The sequence below is a fragment of the Panthera uncia genome, chromosome F1, assembly GCF_023721935.1.
Source record: "Panthera uncia isolate 11264 chromosome F1, Puncia_PCG_1.0, whole genome shotgun sequence".
In the NCBI taxonomy this organism is placed as follows: Eukaryota; Metazoa; Chordata; class Mammalia; order Carnivora; family Felidae; genus Panthera; species Panthera uncia.
Genome location: NC_064813.1, coordinates 916,134 through 938,253, shown reverse-complemented (window position 1 = coordinate 938,253; position 22,120 = coordinate 916,134). Strand labels below are relative to the sequence as shown.

At 48.8% G+C, this 22,120-nt stretch overlaps 1 protein-coding gene across 5 annotated transcripts in view; it reads left to right on the top strand.

Moving 5' to 3' along the window:
• NVL (nuclear VCP like) overlaps nt 1-22,120 on the top strand; it is an 89,622-nt gene that overhangs the window by 56,157 nt on the left and 11,345 nt on the right. For all 5 annotated transcript variants that reach the window (XM_049633789.1, XM_049633787.1, XM_049633788.1 and 2 more), the window contains 3 exons: nt 3,229-3,335; nt 20,225-20,301; nt 21,731-21,819. In XM_049633789.1, coding sequence (XP_049489746.1) covers nt 3,229-3,335; nt 20,225-20,301; nt 21,731-21,819 — 273 coding nt within the window. The remainder of the gene's footprint in view (nt 1-3,228; nt 3,336-20,224; nt 20,302-21,730; nt 21,820-22,120) is intronic.

The following is a 22,120-nucleotide window of genomic DNA, read 5'->3' as shown; positions in this document are numbered from 1 at the left end:
TCTACTTGTATATTCAAGTTAAAAGATGTTTCCACCATTTGGTATTGGCATAGACACAGACTTACAGATCATTGAAACATGATAGGACCTACCTATAAAATACCTATAAAAATATTCCCCCACGTATCTGGATGATTAGTTTTTTGGGGTTTGTTGTTGTTATTGTTTCCTGCTGCAAAAAGCTTTCCTGTTTCCATTTGGTCCGTCGCTCGGGAGCAGGCTCCAGGGTGTTGCAAAGCTGCCTGGTGGCCACAGAGAGAGGCTCGGGCACCAGCCCTGACATCCGGGGGCCGCCAGAGGGGCCCCTCACGGGCCGCTGGGCTCCAGAGACCCCGAGTCATGCTGGGGGGTGAGCCTTTCCAAGAGATGCCGGCCTCGCCCAGCCTGGGGAGGGGGGCAGCCGGCCTGCGGAGGTGAGTCAGGGGGTCGCCCATCTTCCTGATGAGTTTCACCTCCGTCTAGGAAGTGCTTCTCCTGGAAGTCACGGCGCTGGGGGTCTGCGCGGGCCAGACCCAGGGCGTGTAGATCCAAACGGGCCTGGTCCAGACCAGGGCGGCTTCCGTGGCATCCAGGCTCTCACCCCCTCATCCTGGCACCTCTTCCGCACGTCTCGGAAGAGGGCGCGGCTGCTGTGCTGGTTTTGCACCTTCAAGAGACGCTCAGCACCCTCCCGCTTCTCCTTAGCCAACTCGTGGGAGAAGCGGTCCACACCCTCCAGAGCCACATCCTCCCGGTGGAAATAGGAGCCCAGAGAGAGGGAGGGGTAGGAGGCCCACGGGTGCTCGTGGACCAGGACGTTGACGGCGGCCTCCACCTCGGTGGGATAATTCTGACGAACCTGGGAGCTCATGGTTGATCGGTAACGAGGAGCTGAGTTCAGAATAGGGTGTCGTCCGGTCCCGGAGGCAGAAGGTCTGGATAATTGGGTTTTTATAGAACATGAAGGCCATGCAGTAGAGAAAGAATAGCGTTTTAAACAAATAGTGCTGGGACAGTGAGATATGTGGGAAAAATAACCTTTAACCTGTTAGAAGCCACATGAAAAATTAACCCAAAATGAATCAAAGACCAATGAAAAGTCACATCTGTAAAACTCCTGGAAGGAGGCAGAGGAGAAGTGTTTTCTACCTTGGACTAAGCAAAGATCTTTTAGGTATGACATCAGAAGCACAGTGTTTTAGAGCAAAAGGATAAATTGAACTGCTCTTCACAAGGACAAGCCGCGCAGACATGGAGGCAACATTTACAGAATGTGTCTCTGATGAAGGAACTATGTCTGCAGCATGCGATGGATTCTCAAAACTTAGCAAAAGAAAAACATGAAAAATTGGCTAAGGACTGCACAGACATTCACTGCAGTAGGGATCCCGGTGGCAGATAAATATGGGAATGTGCTCGGCATCTGGTCGTCAGGGAGATGCAGGTGAGGGCCGCCGTGAGAGACTACTACAAACCCTACATTAACCAGGGCACCGGGGCGGGGGGTGGGAGGGTGCTCGGTGTGTTGAGCATCTGACTCTTCATTTTGGCTCAAGTCATGATCTCACGGTCATGGGACTGAGCCCCACATCGGGCTCTGTGCTGGGCAGGAGCCTGCTCGGGAATATCTTCCTCTGTCCCTGCCCCACTCGTGCTCGCTCTCTGAAATAAAAAAAAAGAACTAAAATTAGAAAGATTGTACAAGCAATTGTAGGGGATGTAACATGGCACAGCTAGTTTGGAAAACGCTCTGTCGGATTCTTTAAGACCAGCACATCCTACAGTGTGATGTTGCCACACGCGGAGGGACTCACCAGAGAGAACGAGAAACTCACATAAACACATGTCCACGTGTGCTTCTGGTGGGCCAGAACTGGAAACCACATGTTCATCAGCTGAAGAACGAATACTTCTTTCTGTCCTGAAATCGAGGCGTATCCATACAGTGGAATACTGCCCGCAACACAGACAGGACAAATACTGACACACACAGGAACTTAGGTGAATGTGGATAATTGTGTTAAGTAGAAGAAAGCAGAGCACACAGAACGTGCTTGCACTTTCTTGGGGTCAGGGAAGAGCAGGAGAGAAAGGTCACAGTGGGGTCCCGTGTAAGTTTTTAAACTGCAGAGGTCTCCTGGCACCTGAATGTGTGGGGCCCTTTGCCCTGTAGAGTGAGATGGCGCCCAGGCGCGTGGGGCAGTGCTCCATCACGATGCCGCGAGTGTTGTGCAGTAATCTTTCTTTCCCCATTTCCGAGTAGTTTATCCTCGCATCTTGAAAGTCCAGTAGCTTGTTGAACATTGAAAAATCACTGAATTAAGTATTTAGCTTCCCCAAGGTAACCGAAGAACAAAACTAAACAAAATCAGAATTTCGGCTCTAAAGAACTCTGCTTCTTTATGGAAGGATAAATTAATGGTTAAGTCTCAATACGTGCATTAGAAAACACGAGTCCCATCATTTCTAGGTGTGTCTGTACACGAACAAAGGTCTTCTTATTGTGAGCTTTGGGAAGCTTCTCTGGAATGATTGAGGGACCATTAGAAGCGATTAGGCTTAAGAAATGGGCTCTTTGTTCCTAATGAACTTCAGTGTCAGGCAGTTTGGGGTTTGCTCTTTGCTACTGGTACCAAGAATATGGTGGCCACAAAGGAGGGTGGAACTTTCTTCTGGGGGACTCAGGGAAGGCTTCCTGGAGGAGACCTTGTTTGAAAATTCCAGTAGTGTAAATGAGGAAGAAAGTGTTTCAGAGGAAGGAACCACTGAGAGCAAAGAGGAGGAGGCTTGAGGCTTCAGGTTGTTTCAGGAACAGCAAGAGGTCTGGTCAGTGGGGTGTGGGAGTCAAGGAGAATATGAGAGAGGGCACCAGAAAGGGCGCGGTCAGGTCTTGAGGGCCTGCCTGCCGTGGTGACAGATGTGGGCTAGTTCTGCAGGCACCACACAGGGTCCCAGAGTGGGGAAGTGGACACACGGGACCAGTGAGGAGCCCCCCTCAGCCCTGACTGAGGGCAGGGTCAGGAGAAGGCGCCCATTCAGAGGGGAGAGAGAGGCCTGGAGCCAAGCGGGTTTGGCCAGGAAGGTGGGTGGGCTTTTCTTAAGGATATACTTTGATGAGCAGGAGTTTTTAATAAGTCTAGTTTATCAGTTTTTTCTTTTCAAAAAAAGTGCTCTTTCCACCTCTCACGTTAATTGTATTATTTAAAAAGATTCTGTTTTATGAAGTCTTGACTCTCCGTTCTTCTCCAGATATCATTGACCCTGCAATCCTGCGCCCAGGACGCCTGGACAAAACACTTTTTGTGGGTTTGCCGCCCCCAGCGGATCGCCTGGCCATCCTGAAAACCATCACCCAAGTGAGTACAGGAAATGGCGTATTTTGGGTGTGTTTGTCTCGTTGCAGATACAGACTAGCATCTGTCGCTTTCAATATTTGCTCGGCTGTGTCTCCCAAAGACAGATTTTGATCATTGAAGAGACTGTGCATTCTTTGTTATTTGCTTAAAATGACAGGGATATTTGTTAAGTTTTGAGTTAAATGCTCAACTGATATAATTGAGATTTTACTCTGATCATATTGTTTTGTTCTTTTATTTTTTTAATTTTTTTATATAAAATTGTTTTTAATGTTTTTTTTAAATTTTTTTTAAATGTTTATTCTTGAGAGAGAGACAAAGACAGAGTGTGAATGGGGGAGCGTCAGAGAGAGAGGGAGACACAGAATCCAAAGCAGGCTCCAGGCTCAGAGCTGTCGGCATAGAGCCCGACGCAGGGCTCGAACTCACAAACTGTGAGATCATGACCTGAGCCGAGGTCAGATGCTTAACTGACCGAACCACCCAGGCGCCCCCCCTTTTTTTTTTTTTGGTGTTTTGTTTTGTTCTTTGAGATCTTTGATTGTTACTTTACAGAAATTTTCTTTAGAGGGATTTGAAATGGAATAGAAACTTTTGGGCAATAAATACAGGCTCATTATAAATATCCAGAGAAAAACTGAGTTTTGAAACCACAGTGTTGAGTCTGTCCTCCATGCTGATGTGTACCGTCTTTTTTTTCTTTTTTTTTTTTTAACGTTTATTTATTTTTGAGAGAGAGATAGAGTGTGAGCGGGGGAGGGGCAAAGGGAGAGGGAGACACAGAATCCGAGCTGTCAGCACAGAGCCTGACTCAAGGCTCAAACTCACAAACCATGAGATCACGACATGAGCCGAATTTGGACGCTTAACTGACTGAGCCACCCAGGTGTCCCTCTTTTCTTCTTTTTAAGTAAACTCTACATCTACAGTTAAGCGTCCGACATCGGCTCAGGTCATGATCTCTCAGTTCATGAGTTCGAGCCCCGCATGTGCTGGAGCTCAGAGCCTGGACCCTGCTTCCGAATCTTTGTCTTCCTCTCTCTCTGCCCCTCCCCACTCACGCGATCTCTCTCTCTCTCTCAAAAATAAACATTAAAAAAAATTTTTTTAATAGTTTATTCATTCTGCTATGTTCCTTGAGTTCTTTCTTTGATTAAGAATGCCTGCTGGTTGTCGGGGCACCTGGGTGGCTCACTCGGTTAAGTGGCCTACTTCGGCTCAGGTCATGATCTCATGGTTCACGAGTTCAAGCCCCACATCGGGCTCTGTGCTGACAGCTCAGAACCTGGAGCCTGCTTCGGATTCTGTGTCTCCCTCTGTCTCTGCCTCTTCCCTGGTCACACTCTGTGTCTCTCTCTCAAAAATAAACAGACATTAAAAAAGTTTTTCTAAGTCTTTTAAAGAATGTCTGCTGCTTGTTACTATACTTATGACATAGTAGCCGGAATTGAGTTTTTCTTGGTCACACAGTCTTTCTTCCTGGTCTTTGTAGAAATTGCAAAATTATTTTTTGACTTTTATTTATACGCATATATATTTTTTATGTAATCTCCATGCCCAACGTGGGACTCAAATTTATGACCCAAGATTGAGAGTCACATGCTCCACCGACTGGGCCAGTGGGGCGCCCGTGTTATTTATTTATTTTTGACGGAGTTATAGTCGACACGCAATATTATTTTAGTTTCAGGTGTGTAGCATAGTGATTTGACATTTTAAATGTTTATTTATTTTGAGAGAGAGAGAGAAACTGTGAGCAGGGGAGGGGCAGAGAGGAGGGAGAGAATCCCAAGCAGGCTCCGCACCGTCAGCACAGAGCCTGATGCAGGGCCGGAACCCACGAATGCTGAGATGAGGACCTGACCAGAAATCCAGAGTCGGACACTCGACCGACTGAGCCACCAGGCGCGTCCGTTTCTGCAAAATGCCTTTGGGACGTTGAATCTGTAAAGATGTCTGAGGCCGCTGTGCGCTTTCTCTTCCCCCCTGGGGGATGATCTGCTTTTTCTGCCTGGTCTGCATTTGGGAAGCTGAGTAAGGGCGGCGGGTGCCTCACTGCCGCTGGTGGTCTGCCGGCTGTGGGCGCACATTCTGGGTGTGGGGTGCCAAAGCTGCTGCAGGCAGGGGGCTGTGTGTCGGACGTCTGGATACCTCTGATTCCTGCACTGGGCTTTCCTTCTCTCAGGCGCCCGATTTCTGCTCTGTCTCTCTTACCGTTGGTCCCGCGCTTTGGCTTCTGCCTTTTTCTCCGTGGTCACTGTGCCGGGTGGACACTGGGAGCACTAGGAACACTGCGCCCGTGCTCCCGAACTCTCTCCATCGTCCCTTCTCCGGTCCCTTCTCCCCGCCGTGCTCCCCTCCCTCTCTCCGCCCCCCACCCCCAGCCCTGCTGCCTCCTTGTCCCAGTGGGGAGGCCCGCTCCCGCCTCCGTCCCTTCCCGCTCTGCCGGGAGCCAGGTGCTGCTGCTGCCTTGCAGTCGTGTCCTTGATGCCTGGCGTGGGAGAGGGAGCCGAGCTGGCACAGGTTCACCCTCACGAGGACGCCTGAGTGGGCTCCGTCCTGGAGGACGCCCCGTGTGGTGACCTGGACCTGCCCTATCCACCCAGAGCGCGGCCCGTCCCCACGGCCGTGCCCCCGGTGCCGCAGGGCTGCCTGGGGGAAGGACGCCCCCCTTCCGTACTGGCAGAGGGAGACTCTGGGCCGTTGCTTCCAACTGCAGGGAGCAGCGTGTGCGGCCGCCTCCCGACAGAGGAGCGAGGGCCCGCTTTGTGGGCCGAGGCCCCCACTGACAGCAGTCTGGAAGACCGCTCGGAGGAAGGGGAGGCAGAGGTGGTGCGGTGAGGCTCACCGGAACCCAGGCCGTGTCGGGCGCAGCAAAGAGGACGTGGGTGTGAGCACCGTGTCCAGTTTTCGTAGGATGCTGGACTGACCGTAGAGTCGAGGGGCAGACACCGAGGAGGGTGAACTCTCTGCTCAGACCGCTGAATAGATGAGGGTCCGGGGACGAGGAGGCGATGCTGCTGGAGGTTCTGGTTCCCCGGGGGTTTTCCAGGCTGGAGTCGGCTCGGAGCTTGCGAGTTCTCGAGAGCCCTCTGGCTGCCACCAGCACGTGGCTGCAGGTCAGAGACATGAAGACGTGCCGCTTCGTTCCGGGGGCTCTCCGTCTACCCGGCCACCCCTGGGCAGCGTCTGGGGACATTTATGTAGGGCGGAGGCCAGGGGTGATGGTGCTGCCGGACCACCTACGGGGCACAACACGAGTTATCCGACCCAAAGCGTCAGTGACACCAGGGGACCCTGCTGCGGTTGTGTGTCCAGTGAGTATGGTGACGAGCGTGTGGCTTTTCTCCCCCGCCCCCGGCTCTGTCTGGGAGCCGCGTTCCCGAGGTTTTGTTTGCTTTGGTCAAAGCCTCTGTGTACGGATGTAAGCACCCCCGAGCATGTGCGTGCGCTCGCTGTTTGTGCCCACAGGTCCCTGCAGTTGCCATGATGTGATAACTCACACTGGCCCCTGGGATATCACTCATTAAGGGCGGAGACCGGAGTGCGTGTGCCAGACAAGACGCAGGTGGCGTTCAGGGCCTCGATCGACGGTTGTTTCAGGTGTGTTTCGTCCTCTGTGTGGCGCTTGGCACCGGGGGACAACTGGACACTTCTTCATCTAGAATTTTCAGTGCTGTTTGCCAAAATGATTAGTCCTCAGACTGAGGAGCGCATGCTCAAAGCCCCCCACTTTAAAGGTAAAATTACTAAGAAAGTAAGACAGTAGAGGATTAGCCTGCGTTATTGTAAACTACCTATATTCCCGATGGCGTGTGAACTCTGAGGACCCTAAAACCTAAGACGTAGGCCTCACCGCTGAGGGGCTTGTCTTCCAGACCAAAGGATAATATGATGTTTATAAAACAACAAGCATATTCATTCATTCCCGAGGAGGGAGGAAAACGAAGGGAAGATAGCCCGGCCGCGTCCGCTGTATGAATGCAGAGTGCGCACCCCCAGGGGGCTTTGTCGGCGTCTCCCAGTGTGACCTCCGGCCGCACGCACACTGCCCGCCACCTGCACACCGTGACCGCCAGCCGCCCGCTGTCGCTGGACCAGCCACGTACTTTGACCGCCAGCCGCCGGGAGGGCTGCGAGCGGCTCACCTCAGTGAGGTCAGCGCTCTGCCTCGGCGGTAGGTTTGCGGAGATGGGAAGGGGCTTTGCCCCGAGTCACCTTGAAAAGGCGGACATGACGCTGTGAGGGGTTGTCTTCAGATGTCCCTGCAAGGGAGGGTAGACCGCGGGGACACTGAGGTCGGTAACAGAGCCACCGTCATGTGTTAGCCAGGACGGGGGAGTCTGACCATTTTGTGGCTTGGACCCTGTGTGCACGTGTCTGCGTTCAGACACGGTGATGTCCGGGCTTGTTTGTGTCATTTTTGTCTTGGTCCGTCCTGGTCACGGGGCGGCCTTGTGTGATGTCCACGTTCTGTGACGTTCTGTCCAGCAGGAGAACAGCACCGGCTGGCTGTGAGTGTGGACATTGCCGGGCAGCAGTGAGGCCCGCCTGACGGTGTTGGGAGCCGCCCGGCGTCCAGGACTGCTTCTCTCCTCCGCCTTGTGTTTCCACACGTTCTGTCGTGAGCGTGTAGTATATTTGTGGCGGGGGGGGGGGGGGGGGGGGTTAAAGAATGGTTTTCTGGCATAAATGTAGAGGTTTAGGAGGAAGAGCGGAGAATCAGGCAGACGTCCTTTGGGCAACTTTCACGCACAAGGTTGTGAATGTGGAAAGGAAAAAAACAAAAAGACATTCGGATAGAAAAATCAGTTGACTTTAAAAAGCAGCGTTTTGTAGCATTGTGGTTTGAACTGTTACGTGCTCGGTCCTCAGCCTGTGTCAGCGGTGCAGGCAGAGGAGGCGTTCGTTCCGTGACTTCCTCTCTGACCTCAGTGGGTAGTTCCGCTCGAGTTAAGGGGGTGCTCTGCTCTCCCTCGGGAGCCTGGGCGCCCACCCTGCAGAGAGGTGCCCACACTGCAGTGTGCTCCACCCCTCCTGTCCCCCTCCGCCTCCCCCTCCTCTTCCCCCCTCCCCTCCCCTCCCCTCCTCTCCTGTTCCCACCCTCTCCTTCCCTCCTGGCCCCTTCCTCCCTTCCTGCTCCTCTTCCCCTCCTCCTCCCCTGTCCCTCCTCCCCCCTCCGTTCCCCTCCTCCCCTTCCCCTTCTCCCTCTTCTCCCCTTTCCCCCCCCCCCCCCCCCCCTTCCCCCCCCCCCCCATCTCCCTCCTGGAATGTTCTTGTTCATAAAGAGCCAGAGTGGGCAGAGGGATGGGACTCAGGCCTCTGATTTCAGGGGAGAGTCCACAGTCAGACACCCTGGCTGCACACACTGTATAAATCAGTCCCACCTGAGAAAAAGTGGCATTTTCAATGTTTACCCTTCCGGTTTCAAAGTTCGCTGGCATCTTACTTGAATCCCCCAGATTGTTATATATGCTGTTTCTTCTTATTAATGCATGAAATAATATGGAGAGATTACAATAAAATTCTTTCATCTTGGTCCTAAAAGTCTGAAAAGATCTGTAGGTCAGAGCAACTTCTCCGTATCTTTTAGAGTCTTTTAGAGTTTTCTCTTTAAGAGAAAAATTAGTGATGACAAACTACTTTTCTTTGGTGTTTCTGGTAATGATGTGGTAACTAGAGGCTTATCAGTAAAAACCCCCTTGGGCAAGGGGGATTTCTTCTTTTAACTTCCATTTCTTCCTTAAATAAACATCATTAGAACTTGCCCTCTATCAAAAAGCCAAAATGATCATTTGATAACTGCCAAGGGCTTCGAGATAATAGTCTTTTCTTATATAATGCTTTTTAAAAAATGTTTATTTATTTTGAGAGAGAGAGTTAGAGAGTGGGCAGGGGAGGGGCAGAGAGAGAAGGGGAGAGAATACCAAGCAGGCTCCACACTGTCAGCCTAGAGCCCAACGTAGGGCTCAGACTCACCAACCATGAGATCATTACCTGAGCCGAAATCAAGAGGCCCTGCTTAACCGACTGAGCCACCTAGGCACCCCAGATAATGTGTGGTTTTTAAAGTTACAATAAAAATCCCACTAAAAGACCCCAAATTCCCCATTCATTTTTTAAATTGTGTCCCATGAAACTAAAATATATGTTAATATCTCACCTGGAAATGTTATCTGTCCAGTTTTCATGAGCCAAGAATATCAGATATAACAACAGGTAATATTTTTGAAGGTCATAACTGTGCATGTATGGATATGCTTAATCCTTCCAACTGCTTTTTGAACTGTTTGAAATGAGATATTTAAATATTCAACTATCGTTTCCATTTTAGTGATGAGCAAACCGTAGCTCACAAAAGTGGGGTATAGACATGTATATTTCTATATGTATATGTTTAGAGACTGGCAAGAAATTGTAAATTAATGGTGCTAAGATTATGTTAATTTTCTTTATTTTTTTCAATCAACTATATAAATAGATGTCATTCTGATTCCAGACGCTGTTATATGACAAAGAATAGATTTCTCTGACTAAAGATAGATTTAGTTCTTGAAATAAAAGTAATAGTACGTCATGAGATATTTTTGAACCTGAGCTTTCCATACATCTAGTATTTAATCAGAATTCTAGGAAAAGTAGTGTAAATGGGTCATAACTTCCTTTTTTTTCTCTACTGTTCCAATTTTAGTATATGTGCTGCCGAAAGGAGCACATAACTTCCTTTCTCTTAATCGTGGTAATATGTTTAACTTAAATTTATCATTTTAACCGTCATTTTTTCATTTTTATTAGTTTCGGGTGTACAATACAGTGATCCAACGCCTCATACAACATGCTCGTCACAAGTGCGCCCCTTAATCCCTATCCCCGCCCCCCACCTCCCCTCTGGTGATCAGCCGTATGTTGTCTAGAGTTAAGAGTCTGTTTCTTGGTTTCTCTCTTCCTCTTTGTTCATTAGTTTTCTCAAGTTGCACATATGAGTGAAATCATGTGATATTTGTCTTTCTCTGACTTCACTTAGCATAATGCTCTCCAGTTCCATCCACGATGTTGCAAATGCAAGATTTCATTCTATTTTATGGCTAAGTACTACTCCATTATGTATGTATACCACATCTTCTTTATCCATTCATCAGTCGGTGGACACTTAGGTTCTTTCCATCGACTGTCGCCGATAGTGCTGCTATAAACATTGGGGTACATGTGCCCCTTTGGATTAGTGTTTTTGTATTCTTTGGGTAAATACCTAGTAGTGCAATTGCTGGGTCGTAGGGTAAGTTCTATTTTTAACTTTTTGAGGAACCTCCACCCTGTGTTCCAGAGTGTCCTCACCAGTTTGCATTCCCATCAGCAGTGCAAGAAGGTCCCCTTTCTCCGCGTCCTTGCCAACATCTGTTGTTTCTTGTCTTTTTGATTTGAGCCATTCCGACAGGTGTGAGGTGATACCTCACTGTGGTTTTGATTTGTATTTCCCTGATATTTGGCGATGTTGAGCATCTTTTCATGTGTCTATTAGCCTTTTGTTTGTCTTCCTCAGAATAATGTCTATTCAGGTTCTCTGTCCATTTTAATAGGGTTATTTGGGGCGGGGGGGGGGGTTGATGTTGAGTTCTTTATAGATTTTGGATACTAACCCTTTATTGGATATGTCGTCTGCGAATATCTTCTCCTGTTCCATAGGCTGCCTTTTAGTTTTGCTGATTATTTCCTCCACTCTGCAGAAGATTTTTATTTTGACATAGTCCAAACAGTTTAATTTCACTTTGGTTTTCCCTTGCCCGAGGGGACCTATCTGGAAAAATGTTTCCATGGCCAAGGTCAGGGAAAATCACTGCCTACATTTTAACCATTGTTAAGTGTACCATTCTTTGGCATTGGTACATTGACGTTGTCAGACAACACACTTGAATTGAGTAATTTAAAGATCAAATTGGCTTTATTCAACAATTCATGAATGTGGGAACATTTCATTTCGTCCAGCAGGTAGAAGGAACTCCGAAGAGCTGTAGAAAAAGAAAGGCTTTTAAAGGCAGAAAGGAGGTGGGACAAGGAAGTGTGTTAGCAAGAAGTGTGTCGTTTCAGACCAGGACACCTTCCTGAGGGGTTGGAAGGGCCTTTTGCGGGGATTGTCTCACTAGTGCTGACCACTCTCCCTGGTGTCAGGAGGTCCCCTGGCTGGTGTGGACCGGGGGTTCCAAGCTGACGGCTGACGGTCCCCTCCCCGTGTCAGGAGGTCCCCTGGCTTGTGCGCACCGGGGGTTCCAAGCCGACGGCTGACGGTCCCCTCTCCGTGTCAGATGGTCCCCTCCCTATGCCAGGAGGTCCCCTCCCCGTGTCAGATGGTCCCCTCCCCGTGCCAGGTGGTCCCTTGGCTGGTGGGGATGGGGGTCCCAGGTCGACGGGCTGAAGGTCACCTTTTGGGAGAGGCCGAGACCGCAGTTGGGTTGGGTGTTAACGTCTCGGTTTGCCGACTGGGACTCGGCCCGAGTGAGTCCGTTTGGGGCCTTGTCTCCTTCCGAACAACTGCCCCCTCTTCTGACCCGCCCCTCGGCCTGCCTCAGGACGCCAGAAATGGGAGGCCTGGGCGCCCCTCCCCGCTCGCGCTCTGCAGGCCCGGCAGCGTGTGCTGACGCCCCGCGGTCGCGACTTGAGGCTCACGCCTTTTAAGTGGCTCCTCGTCTTCGCTCCTCTCCTGGCGTTCCAGTCGCGGGGGGCCGATTCGCCCGGTGGTCAGCGCTGCGCACAGGCCTCCGCAGCTTCTGAGAGAGTCCAGCCGGCCCGCGAGACCGCGGTGGTCCCGCTCAGGGTGGCCCCGGCGTCTGGAGTGCGCTTCAGAGCCACGGCCCCCTGAGACCCGAACGAACCGAAATCGAGCCGGAGAAAGACCGTGTTGAGGGAGTGACCTTTCTACGTGAAGTGGCTCGTTCGGTGATTTCAGGAGGCTGTTTCAGCTTCGGCAGAAACGTTAATACTGTGGTGGTGGCCGCAGCACGGACGCCTCCTTGTGCGACCAAGACACGATCAAGGCCTGTCCTGCCATCGGAAACAAGTTGGGCCAGAGTCTAAGGATTTTCATTAGATGACTCTGCTTTAGTGGCAGATTTTCAAGAGTTAAGGAGAGGTTCCTCATCTTGGCTTCATTTACATTTATTCCTAACCAAATTCACGGAAGCTGGGACCTGCCAGAAGGAGCTAATTTTGAATCACGAGGGCCTTCTGGTACAGCCAGGGAGTCCAGCAAAGTTTAAGGGTCTGAGGACCACGCGGATGGTTTTATTCTGGTTACCTGTGCCTTGTGTCTTCTTTGTATAGAGCCTGGACGCGAGGTTCCCTGGGTTTGGGTTTGTTAGAGACAGGGAAATGGACCGTAGGCGCAGAGAGACAGGGGTGATGGAGAGGGGCTGAGTTTGTTCGAGAGAAACCGAGGCAGGAGGCTCGTGGCAAGTACAGCGGTCATGTGGAGGTTGGATTACCCCCTTGGTCTTGGCCTGGGCGATACGGATGATGACATTATCTTTTCAGGCCGATGCCAGGGGGAGGGGTTTGTGTTTAGTGACCGTGCGGAGAGGCGTCTGGCGTGCTGGGAGGAAGCAGGCCACCTCGATGGTGATCGCTTCTCCCCCCAACTCGGGTCCTGCTGGCGCAGGCGGAACCTCTTGTGCCGTGTGACGTGTACTCAGAGGTGAAGCCCGAAGTTTGCTGCCCTCTGGGCAGTGAGGACCACCAGGCGTGGCCCCTTCAGAGATCCTCATCCACGAAGGGGGCCGAGGAAGTGGAATGTTATTTTGGAGAGTTGTAGCCAGATGTTTGAGGAAACTGGAATTCAGGACCGGTCTCGTGACAGGTGGGTAACAAAGCCTCAGAGGCACCTAACAGGATTAGAAGGGAGGATGACGGAGGTGCAGAGAAGTTTGTCTCCACAGTTACCTTCATTTTTCGGATGTTAGGGGATCAGGTAGGGAGATAGTACATGTTTCATCTTTGTTTCCGAAGGTGTACTTTACCCGACTGTTGTAGGTCACGTCTGGTTCCTCAAATCTGGAAAAATAAAACGTAAAGAACCAGTGCCTCAAGCAAGAGTGGTAAAATCTGTAACCTCAGTTCGTTCAGTCCCACGTTACTAATTCTTGTTCTGTTCGAATCAGGTTTTGCCATGAGTTCTGGAAATTCTTACCCAGTTCGTTTTTATGATCTTGAAGTCACCAGAAACCTGTGTTTGCCGGGGCGTTGCTGTGAACCTCCTTGATGACCCACTTTGGCAGGAACATTATTGCAAAAGCATCTGAGTAAAACAGTAACTCTCTATAAATGACAAACACCTTCAAACAAGGCCCATTGCTAAAGATCTGATTAGAGTTCATTGTGATAGAGTTGATGGGAGATTTGATTGGTTCTGTGATGCAGCATTTTTAAATGAAAACTGGTTTTATGATGATAACGTTATTCCAGGACGTGTCAGACTCTCTCTGCAATAGTTCTGTAACTGCACAAACACCACCCTGGTTGTACTTCTTACTTGATATGCTGGTTTTACATATCAAGTGAGCCTTGCTTCAACATGTCCCTCTAGAAGGAGAGAAAAAAATCTTTTGAGATGTTTTAGGGGCCCTCTGGTCAATTCCAAGATTAATTCTAAGATAAAAAAACAAAACAAAACATTTAGGATTTGAAATTGGGAAGTAATCCAAGGAAACTTGTCCTTGCTGCAGATGAGATCAAGTTCAGATTCAGTTGTGCATAAGCACACTTGGCATTAAAGCTTTTTTTTTTTTTAACCCTTAAAATTCAATCTTACCTTGACCATGCATAAAATTATCTCTCAACTTTTAAAAACCTTAATTTATAATGAAAATTAAGAAGTGAACAATCGTGAACTGTCCCTTCACTAGCCTTCTGTGCCTTTGCAAATTTATAAATACTTCTTTTTTTTAATTTTTTTTTTTTTTTATGCCCAGCATGGAGCCCAGCGTAGGGCTTGAACTCACAATCGTGAGATCATGACCTGAGCTGAGATCAAGAGTCAGATGCTTCACCGACTAAGCCACCAGGCGCCCCTGTAAATACTTATAATTGCTAGAACTGTATGCTTTCCTCACAGTAAATGCTTTGGCAACACAAAACATGTTTCCTCCCAGACCCAAGGATCTCGTGTTCCTCTGCAAAGCCAAATGTAGAAGAACCTGGTTTTAGTAGTGTTTGGGTATTTCATTTGGGGATGACCTAGGTATGCAGTGAATTTCATTTAACTCATCATTTAGCAAACCTTAGCTTTAAGGTTTTGAGTAACCAAAAGATTTTGGAAACTATTTGCTGAAAATTCCACCTAGAAGTTGTTCCCATTTACATCTGTGTAAATCATTTGTTCTTAACAGGTATGTTTAGATTACTTTTTTTTTTTTTTTTTTTGGAAGACAGAGAACGAGCAGGGGAGGGGCAGAGTGAGAGAGAGAATCCCAAGCGGGCTCTGCAGTGTCAGCCCAGAACCGCACTCAAGTCTTGAACTCTCAAACCGTGAGATGATGGCCTGAAATAGAGTCGGGTACTCAGTGAACTGAGCCACCCCAGTGCCTCTGGATTACTTATGAAAACTTCGTTGACCTGGGACACAAAGTTTTCTGACCAGCCAGTTTTGTAACTGGTAACAGGAATGTATCTGATTAGCAAACCAGGTAGAATAACAGTTGCCTTATATTCAATGTTAGTTCAAAGACATGTCTATTCTAATTACACCAACAAACCGAAAGTAGCGTTTAGTCACCAAAGATTATCCTAGATCATGTGAACTTGGGGGAAAGAAAGCTCCAAACACCTGGGTTGGGTTTTGTATTTTTAAGAGTCTTAGGAATCAATCCTTCCACAAAGCCTATGGAAGGCTTTTCTTTCCGTCTGGGTACATAGTTTAGGGGACAAGGCCGGGGAAAAGTTCCTAAGCAGGCTCTGAATATCAGCTTCTACTTTAGCCAAGTACTAAAAAAATCGTTTTAAATATGCTGTCTGTTTTAGCTGGGACAAACAGCAAATGTTTCTGGCAATATCGAACCAGTCCTTGGACTTAAAGAGTCGTCACCAAATAGGGTGCAGAAAAATTTTTCTCTTTCTTTTTCTGCTGGATACACAGAGGTCTGGGAGGGCTGATTTGGGGGGAGCACGTTCACCCCCGGGTGGCTCTTGTTTGTTTCCAGGATCCCACGTGTAGTTTCCACGCAGGTGTGAGGACAGGGAGAGGCCCTGCACCTGCCAGACTTTGACAAGGTTTCCCACTAAGTATCATCTCCGTTTGCCCCGGCTGTTCTGGGGGTGAGGCCGCGCCAGCCAGCGGGTCCCCCACAGCCTCAACCAGCTCGGGGATGGCCCGTGGGGCCCTCCTTACTGGGGAGATGGGGTGTCTCTCTGCTGGAGCCACTTAGGCCGATTTTGTTCACTCTTGTTCCAGAGTTCGTCCTTCAGAATCGGATCCGTGGCCTGTCATCCTGTTTCCTGCCTTCTATCAACCCATTAGTCTTTGGAGTGAACGCAAGTGTAGAAACCTTCAAGGATCCTCCTTGGGTTTAGGAAATTATTTAGCTGGGACCTTGAATTTGGCAGTTGGCCAAGGATTGAAAGCTGCCCCAAGAGGATTGCCGTGGCTGTGGCCTTGGGTAGTCTTATTTGGAAAGGCACCTATTTGATAGTCTCCTCAGAGTGAAAGGGGTTGAGGCTGAGGAGAACTAGAAGGAGGCGGGGAGCCAGTGATGTCTCACAGCCTCTCATTTCTCATTTCGCTTTAGCATTTGCCATAGATCTTTCTTTGTAGCAGTTTTGGAGTTTTGGAGCATTTTGGAGGCGTCTTCATGCCAATTTAGATAAGTATCCCATTCTCTTTGGTTTCGGAACCCTTTTTTTTTTTATTATTATTTTTTTAACGTTTATTTATTTTTGAGAGAGAGAAACACAGAGTGTGAACAGGGGAGGGGCAGAGAGAGAGGGAGACACAGAATCCGAAGCAGGCTGCAGGCTCCGAGCTGTCAGCACAGAGCCCGACACGGGGCTGGAACTCACGAACCGTAAGATCATGACCTGAGCCGAAGCCGGACGCTTAACCGACTGAGCCACCCAGGCGCCCCTGGAACCCTTGTTTTTAAGTGTATTTTTAAAATTATCAGGGACGGGGCACCCGGGTGGCTCACTCGGTTAAGTGGCCGACTTCGGCTCACGTCATGATCTCACGGTTCCTGAGTTCCAGCCCCTTGTCGGCCTCTGTGCTGACAGCTCAGGGACTGGAGCCTGCTTCGGATTCTGTCTCTCCCTCTCTCTCTGCCCCTCCCCTGTTCACACTCTGTTTCTCTTTCTTTCTCAAAAATAAATAAACATTAAAAAAAAATTTTTTTTTTTTTAAATGATCTATCAGGGGCGCTTGGCTGGCTCAGTCAGTGGAGCAGGCAACTCTTGATCTTGAGGTCATGAGTTCAAGCCCCACACTGGGCATAGAGCCTACCTTTAAAAAAAAAAGTAATCGTATCTACTTGTAAGACTCCTCGTGGTGGCCACTGTAATTTCCCAAAGGGCTGGCAGCAGTTGGTGGGATCCAAGCTGCACGTGGAGTTTAGCCCACATTTCTGTCTGGCCGTAGTTTTGAGCCTCCAACCTGACAGTTCCAGACTCAGTTCTCAGGACATAAAAAGGCCTAGTAAGATTTTGCCATTTTTGCAGATATGTGCAGCTTCTGGGACTGTAGTTCTTAGACGTAAACTAAAAGCAAGTGTGCTGGATGGAGGTGGCCTACACCTGAGAGTTGGACGCTTAACCAACTGAGCCACCCAGGCGCCCCATCTCCAGTTTCTTCCATCGGCGTCTTACAGTTTTCAGAGTACTCGTCTCTCATCTCTTCGGTGAGGTTTATTCCTAGGTATTTTATTGGTTTTGGTGCAATTATAAATAGTGGTGTTTTCCTAATTTCTGTTTCTGCTACCTCATTATTGGTGTATAGAAATGCAACAGATTTCCGTACATTAATTTTGTATCCTGTGACTTTTACTGAATCCAGGTATCAGTTTTAGCAATTCTTTGGTGGAGTCTTTCAGATTTTCTATAGACTATAATGTGGTCTACAAATAGTGAAAGCTTGATTTCTTCCTTGCTGGTTTGGATGCCTTTGATTTGTTTCTTGTCTGATTCTGAAGCTGAGACTTCCAGTACTCTGGTAAATAACAATGGTGAGAGTGGACACCCCTTGTCTTGTTCCTGACCCATCGAGGATGATGTTGGCTGTGAGTGTTTTATATACAGCATTTATGATATTGAGGTATGTTCCCTCTGTCCCTAGTTGTCGAGGGTTCTTATCGTGAACGGATGTTGTGCTTCGTCAAATGCTTTTTCGGTATCTATTGAAAGGATCGTATGGTTTCATCCTTTTTATCCATTGCTGATGTAATGTATCATATTGATCTACAAAACCTTTTTAAAGTTTGTGTGTTTATTTTGAGAGAGAGAGAGAGAGCGAGCAGGGGAGGGGAAGAGAGAGGGGGAGACACAGAATCCCAAGCAGGCTCTGCACTATCAGCACAGAGCCTGTCACGGGGCTCAGACTCAGGAACCACGAGATCATGACCTGAAGCGAAATCGAGAGTCGGATGCTTCACCCACTGAGCCACCCAGGCACCCCGGTTTGCGAGTGTTTTATTGAGAATTTTTGCGTCTATATTCATCAGGATATTGGCCTGTAGTTCTCTTTTGTGGTGTCTTTATCTGGCTTTGGTGTCAGGATAATGCTGGCCTCATAGAATGAATTTGGAAGTTTTCCATCCTTTTCTGTTTTTTAGAATACATAGATACTAGTTTTTTTATTACCAAAATAACAAAGATTTAGGAACTTCCAAAGCTTCATTCAGTTGCAGACTTGACCTGCAGAACTCAGATTTCTTAATTCCCGGTCCAAAGTTATTTCTTCTTCTTAGACCTTTTTAATGAAGTACAATACACGTACAGAAAAGTGGACGTATCGTTATATGCCCACCGTAAGAGTCTTTGCAAACAAAACCTCCAGATCAAGAAAGAGAACATTTAGGGACACCTGGCCGGTTCAGTCAGTGGAACATGTGGCACTTGATCTCAAGGTTGTGGGTTCACCTCCCACGGGTGTAGGGACTTCTTAAAAGTGAAGTCTTGGGGCACCTGGGTGGCTCCATCTGTTCATAACCTGACTTGATTTTAGCTCAGGTCATGGTCTCAAGGTTCATGCGATCGATCGCCACATTGGGCTCTGTGCTGACAGCGCAGAGCCTACTTGGGATTCTCTCTCCCCCTCTCTCTCTGCTCCTCCCCTGCTTGTGCGCTTTCTCTCCCTCCCCCTGCCTCTCAAAATAAATAAACATTAAAAAAATTTTTTTTTAGAAAAAAATAATCTTATTTTCGGAGGTATAAGCAAGACATTACCCAGGTCAAGTTAGCCTTGCAAATTAACATTTGTATGATGAGACTGGTTTTGTCTGCTCAGAGAATTTTTTAAAAATTAAATACAATCTTTTTTTAAAAGTACATGAACATTAGCAGTTACATCCATAGAGTGGTGTTGCTTGGGCCGGAGAGGGGGTACGGGAGGGTCAGTGGTTAGTGCGTCCGACGTTTCATTTGGGGACGATGAAGAAAGCTGTAGGCACGGATGGCTGCACAGCACCACAGACGTACTCCCTACACTAAAAATGGTTAAAATGATCAATTTTGTTAAGTACATTTTACCACAGTGAGAGAAGAGGTGACCACCAGAGCCACAGAAGCTGTGCTCCCCCTGCTGCCACCACCTGTGCCCACCGTTAACCGACTAAATGGAAAACCTGTGCAATAGAAGAGATCTTGCCATCTGGCCGTCTAGTTTACACACAACTGGAGGGAAAACAGAAAAAAGCACCAAGATTGTTTGCCTGAGGTCCCCTGGAGTTTATTCCCCGTGAGGACTTCCCGGATCAGAGTGCATCGAGCGGGAAACACAACTGTTTCTTGAACCTATGTTAGATGAGCATCTGTGTTTTATCAAACAATAGCAGCTCGCAGTTGTATAGTTTGTGAAATCCTTACGCAGGCCGAGCTGGGAAGAAGTGATAAGACACCGGACGTCTGCGTGCAGAGCCCGGCCGTACCGGGCGTAGAGTACCTAATACTCACCTTGAGGCTGAGTAGCGTGTTTACTCACTTATTTCCTGTGTGTTCTAACATAGCGTTTGCCACAATGGGAAGACCGCCTGCAGTGTATGTAAGTTGTGAATCAGAATAGTAAAGCAGATATCTACCCTCTGACCGGGTCATACATCTTAACTCACTAGAAACTGTTTTGTTTGCCTCTGCGGTTTCAGTCACTGAAATGTCACTAAATCCGCAGTGTGCGCACGCAAGGTGCCGTGGGGCGTATTCTGACGCTCGTCCTCTCCGGCTTCCCTCGGTGTGTGAGCCGGAGGGGCCTTGGCACCAAAGTCTGGATCGAGGTTCAAAAAAGGCCTCCGAAAGCACACGCGGAGCCCAAAGGGCTGTGTCGTCGTCCCTGGTCAAGTTCTGAGCCGCTCCGCCTTCCCGGCCAGTCCCGCGTCACAGCGGAGCACTGCCCAAGTGTCCGCCACGTGTAACCTGCCAAGGGGAGGTGTTCCTCCCCTCTGGACAGCTTCGGGGGGCGGGTTTTGTCCCTGCTGTGGCTGCACGCTTTCTTTGGACGTCACAGGCATCAGTCGTTTGCTTTCGCTTCGTCAGTGTTGGCATCTGCTTCTTAACCTTCTTCTCGAAACTGAAATTTTTAAAATTCTTCCCATACTGGTCAGTGATACTCATTTAGTCAAGCGGCCGTTACTATTTACTAAGAGCCTAGAATGTGGAAAAGTACTGCTCTTGAAAGCCTCACTGGAAGCTGGTGTTTTCTCTCTTAGAACGGCACCAAACCCCCACTGGCCGCAGATGTCAGTTTGGAAGCCCTTGCTGGGGACCTTCGCTGTGACTGCTATTCGTGAGTACCCGGGTCTCGGGCCCGTTATGTCTCTCAGGCTCCATTTCCTCAGGGGCGCAATGAGGCAGAGTGGTCTTGCGGGGAGCACTGAGTCAGGGGTGAAACCCCTCTGTCGGCCTCTTCCTTCTTAGTGAAGGGACCACCCATTTTGAGGCCCCGAGGAACCCCGAGGTGCAGGGGTTGTCCGGACGACAGGACGTGATCAGAGCACTGTGGTGACAGCGTGTGAACGCCCCTCCCACCCTGCAAGGAGAGTGTCTCCACCTCACCCCGGCCCTCTTGGGAAGTTACTGTTAACGGGGCAAAGGCTTAAGTGAGTAGTTTACAGCTTCAAGCGCTAAAATCTGAAAAGATGTTCCGTTCACAAAGCCCGTGTCACGGCAGAGCTAAGCCCGGGCCACATCCTTGGGTTACACGGCGTAGGGTGTGCATTATAAAGGGTCAGGGTTAACGTTGAACGGTGTGTGCTTAGGGTTTATGCTCCTGTAATCACTTTGAGAGACCGATAATTGTAGGCTTCAGCTACTCGTTTGTGATAAAGACGCCTCCACACCTGTGTAAGGGGTTTCAGTGTTAAGGAGAGCAGTGAACACCCAAGCGTGTGTGTAATTATTAAATAGCATTGTAAACCAGCACCTAACCGCAGAAACATTGGGTTCACTTCACAATGTAAGCTCTGTGGGCATTTAAATTTTATATATTATCGGGGTTATCAACTTCAGACATTAAATAGGTTTAATGGCTAGAAATGAGGTGTTTCCCCCAGATTCAAACTCTTTCCCGAAGGGCTGCAGGAATTCTGTTTAAGATGTAATGTGGTGAAGCACCAGTCAGCACCAGCATTTTCCGCTGAACTCAGGAACCATGTTGACACGGCATATTATTGCCCAGAGTAATTATGTGAAGGCTTGCTGGTTTTCCTGTTTTAGCTCATTTATGGTAGGTCCACTCAGCTCAGGCTTGAATCAAGGGTATTAAAGACTTTCTAGCCTTTGTGTTTCCCTGTTTTGAACTAGGTGCCATAAATGACTTCTTATCTGAGCTTACTCGAGATGCCAGGTAGCGTGTGGGCGGTCAGCTTGTCGGCAGCCTAGGCCTTGTGAATGAAGATTTTATGACCAATGTGTCAGTTCCTTTCTCTTGACTCGGCGATTCACTTTTTGCATTAACAGTATCTATTGCTATTAGCATTGGAGTAGTTACGATTCATTGCTTTATTTGCATCGTAATTACCCTTCTTCTAAAAATTAGAAATATTTTAAGTAGAAGTGAGAAGCTCTTTCCTACTGACCGTCATCTGTTTACCCCACCTTTATCGGTCGGTTTCTTTCCTAATTGTGTAATATGTGACTGAAAATTGCTGTCAGACTTCTTTCTGTTCTTTGCAGTGTCTAAGAATAAATCAGTGAGGATGGTTATGTTTTTGCAGGGGTGCGGACCTCTCTGCTTTGGTACGAGAAGCTTCTGTCTGTGCTCTGAGACAGGAAATGGCAGAACCAAAGAGTGGGAGCAAGAAAGGTACCGTTCTTCCCAGAATTTCTCGGTTCCACTTACTTAGCACTCCGTATCGCTAAGGCCACTACTGACCCGGAAAGTGACCCTGTCATAGCAGCTCTTATCTGTGATGTTAGCACTGATGTTCTGCTGGGGCCTGTCCAGGAGCCCGCACCTCGCCTGGTTTCTGCCACATTTGCCTGGTCGCCTGCAATTCGTGGCCGCGCTCTCCCGAGTCCCACGGACCCTCACACCCACCTCCCTGCCCTCTCGGCCTGCACTTCATCACGCACCTCCCTGCCCTCTCGGCCTGCACTTCACTTCA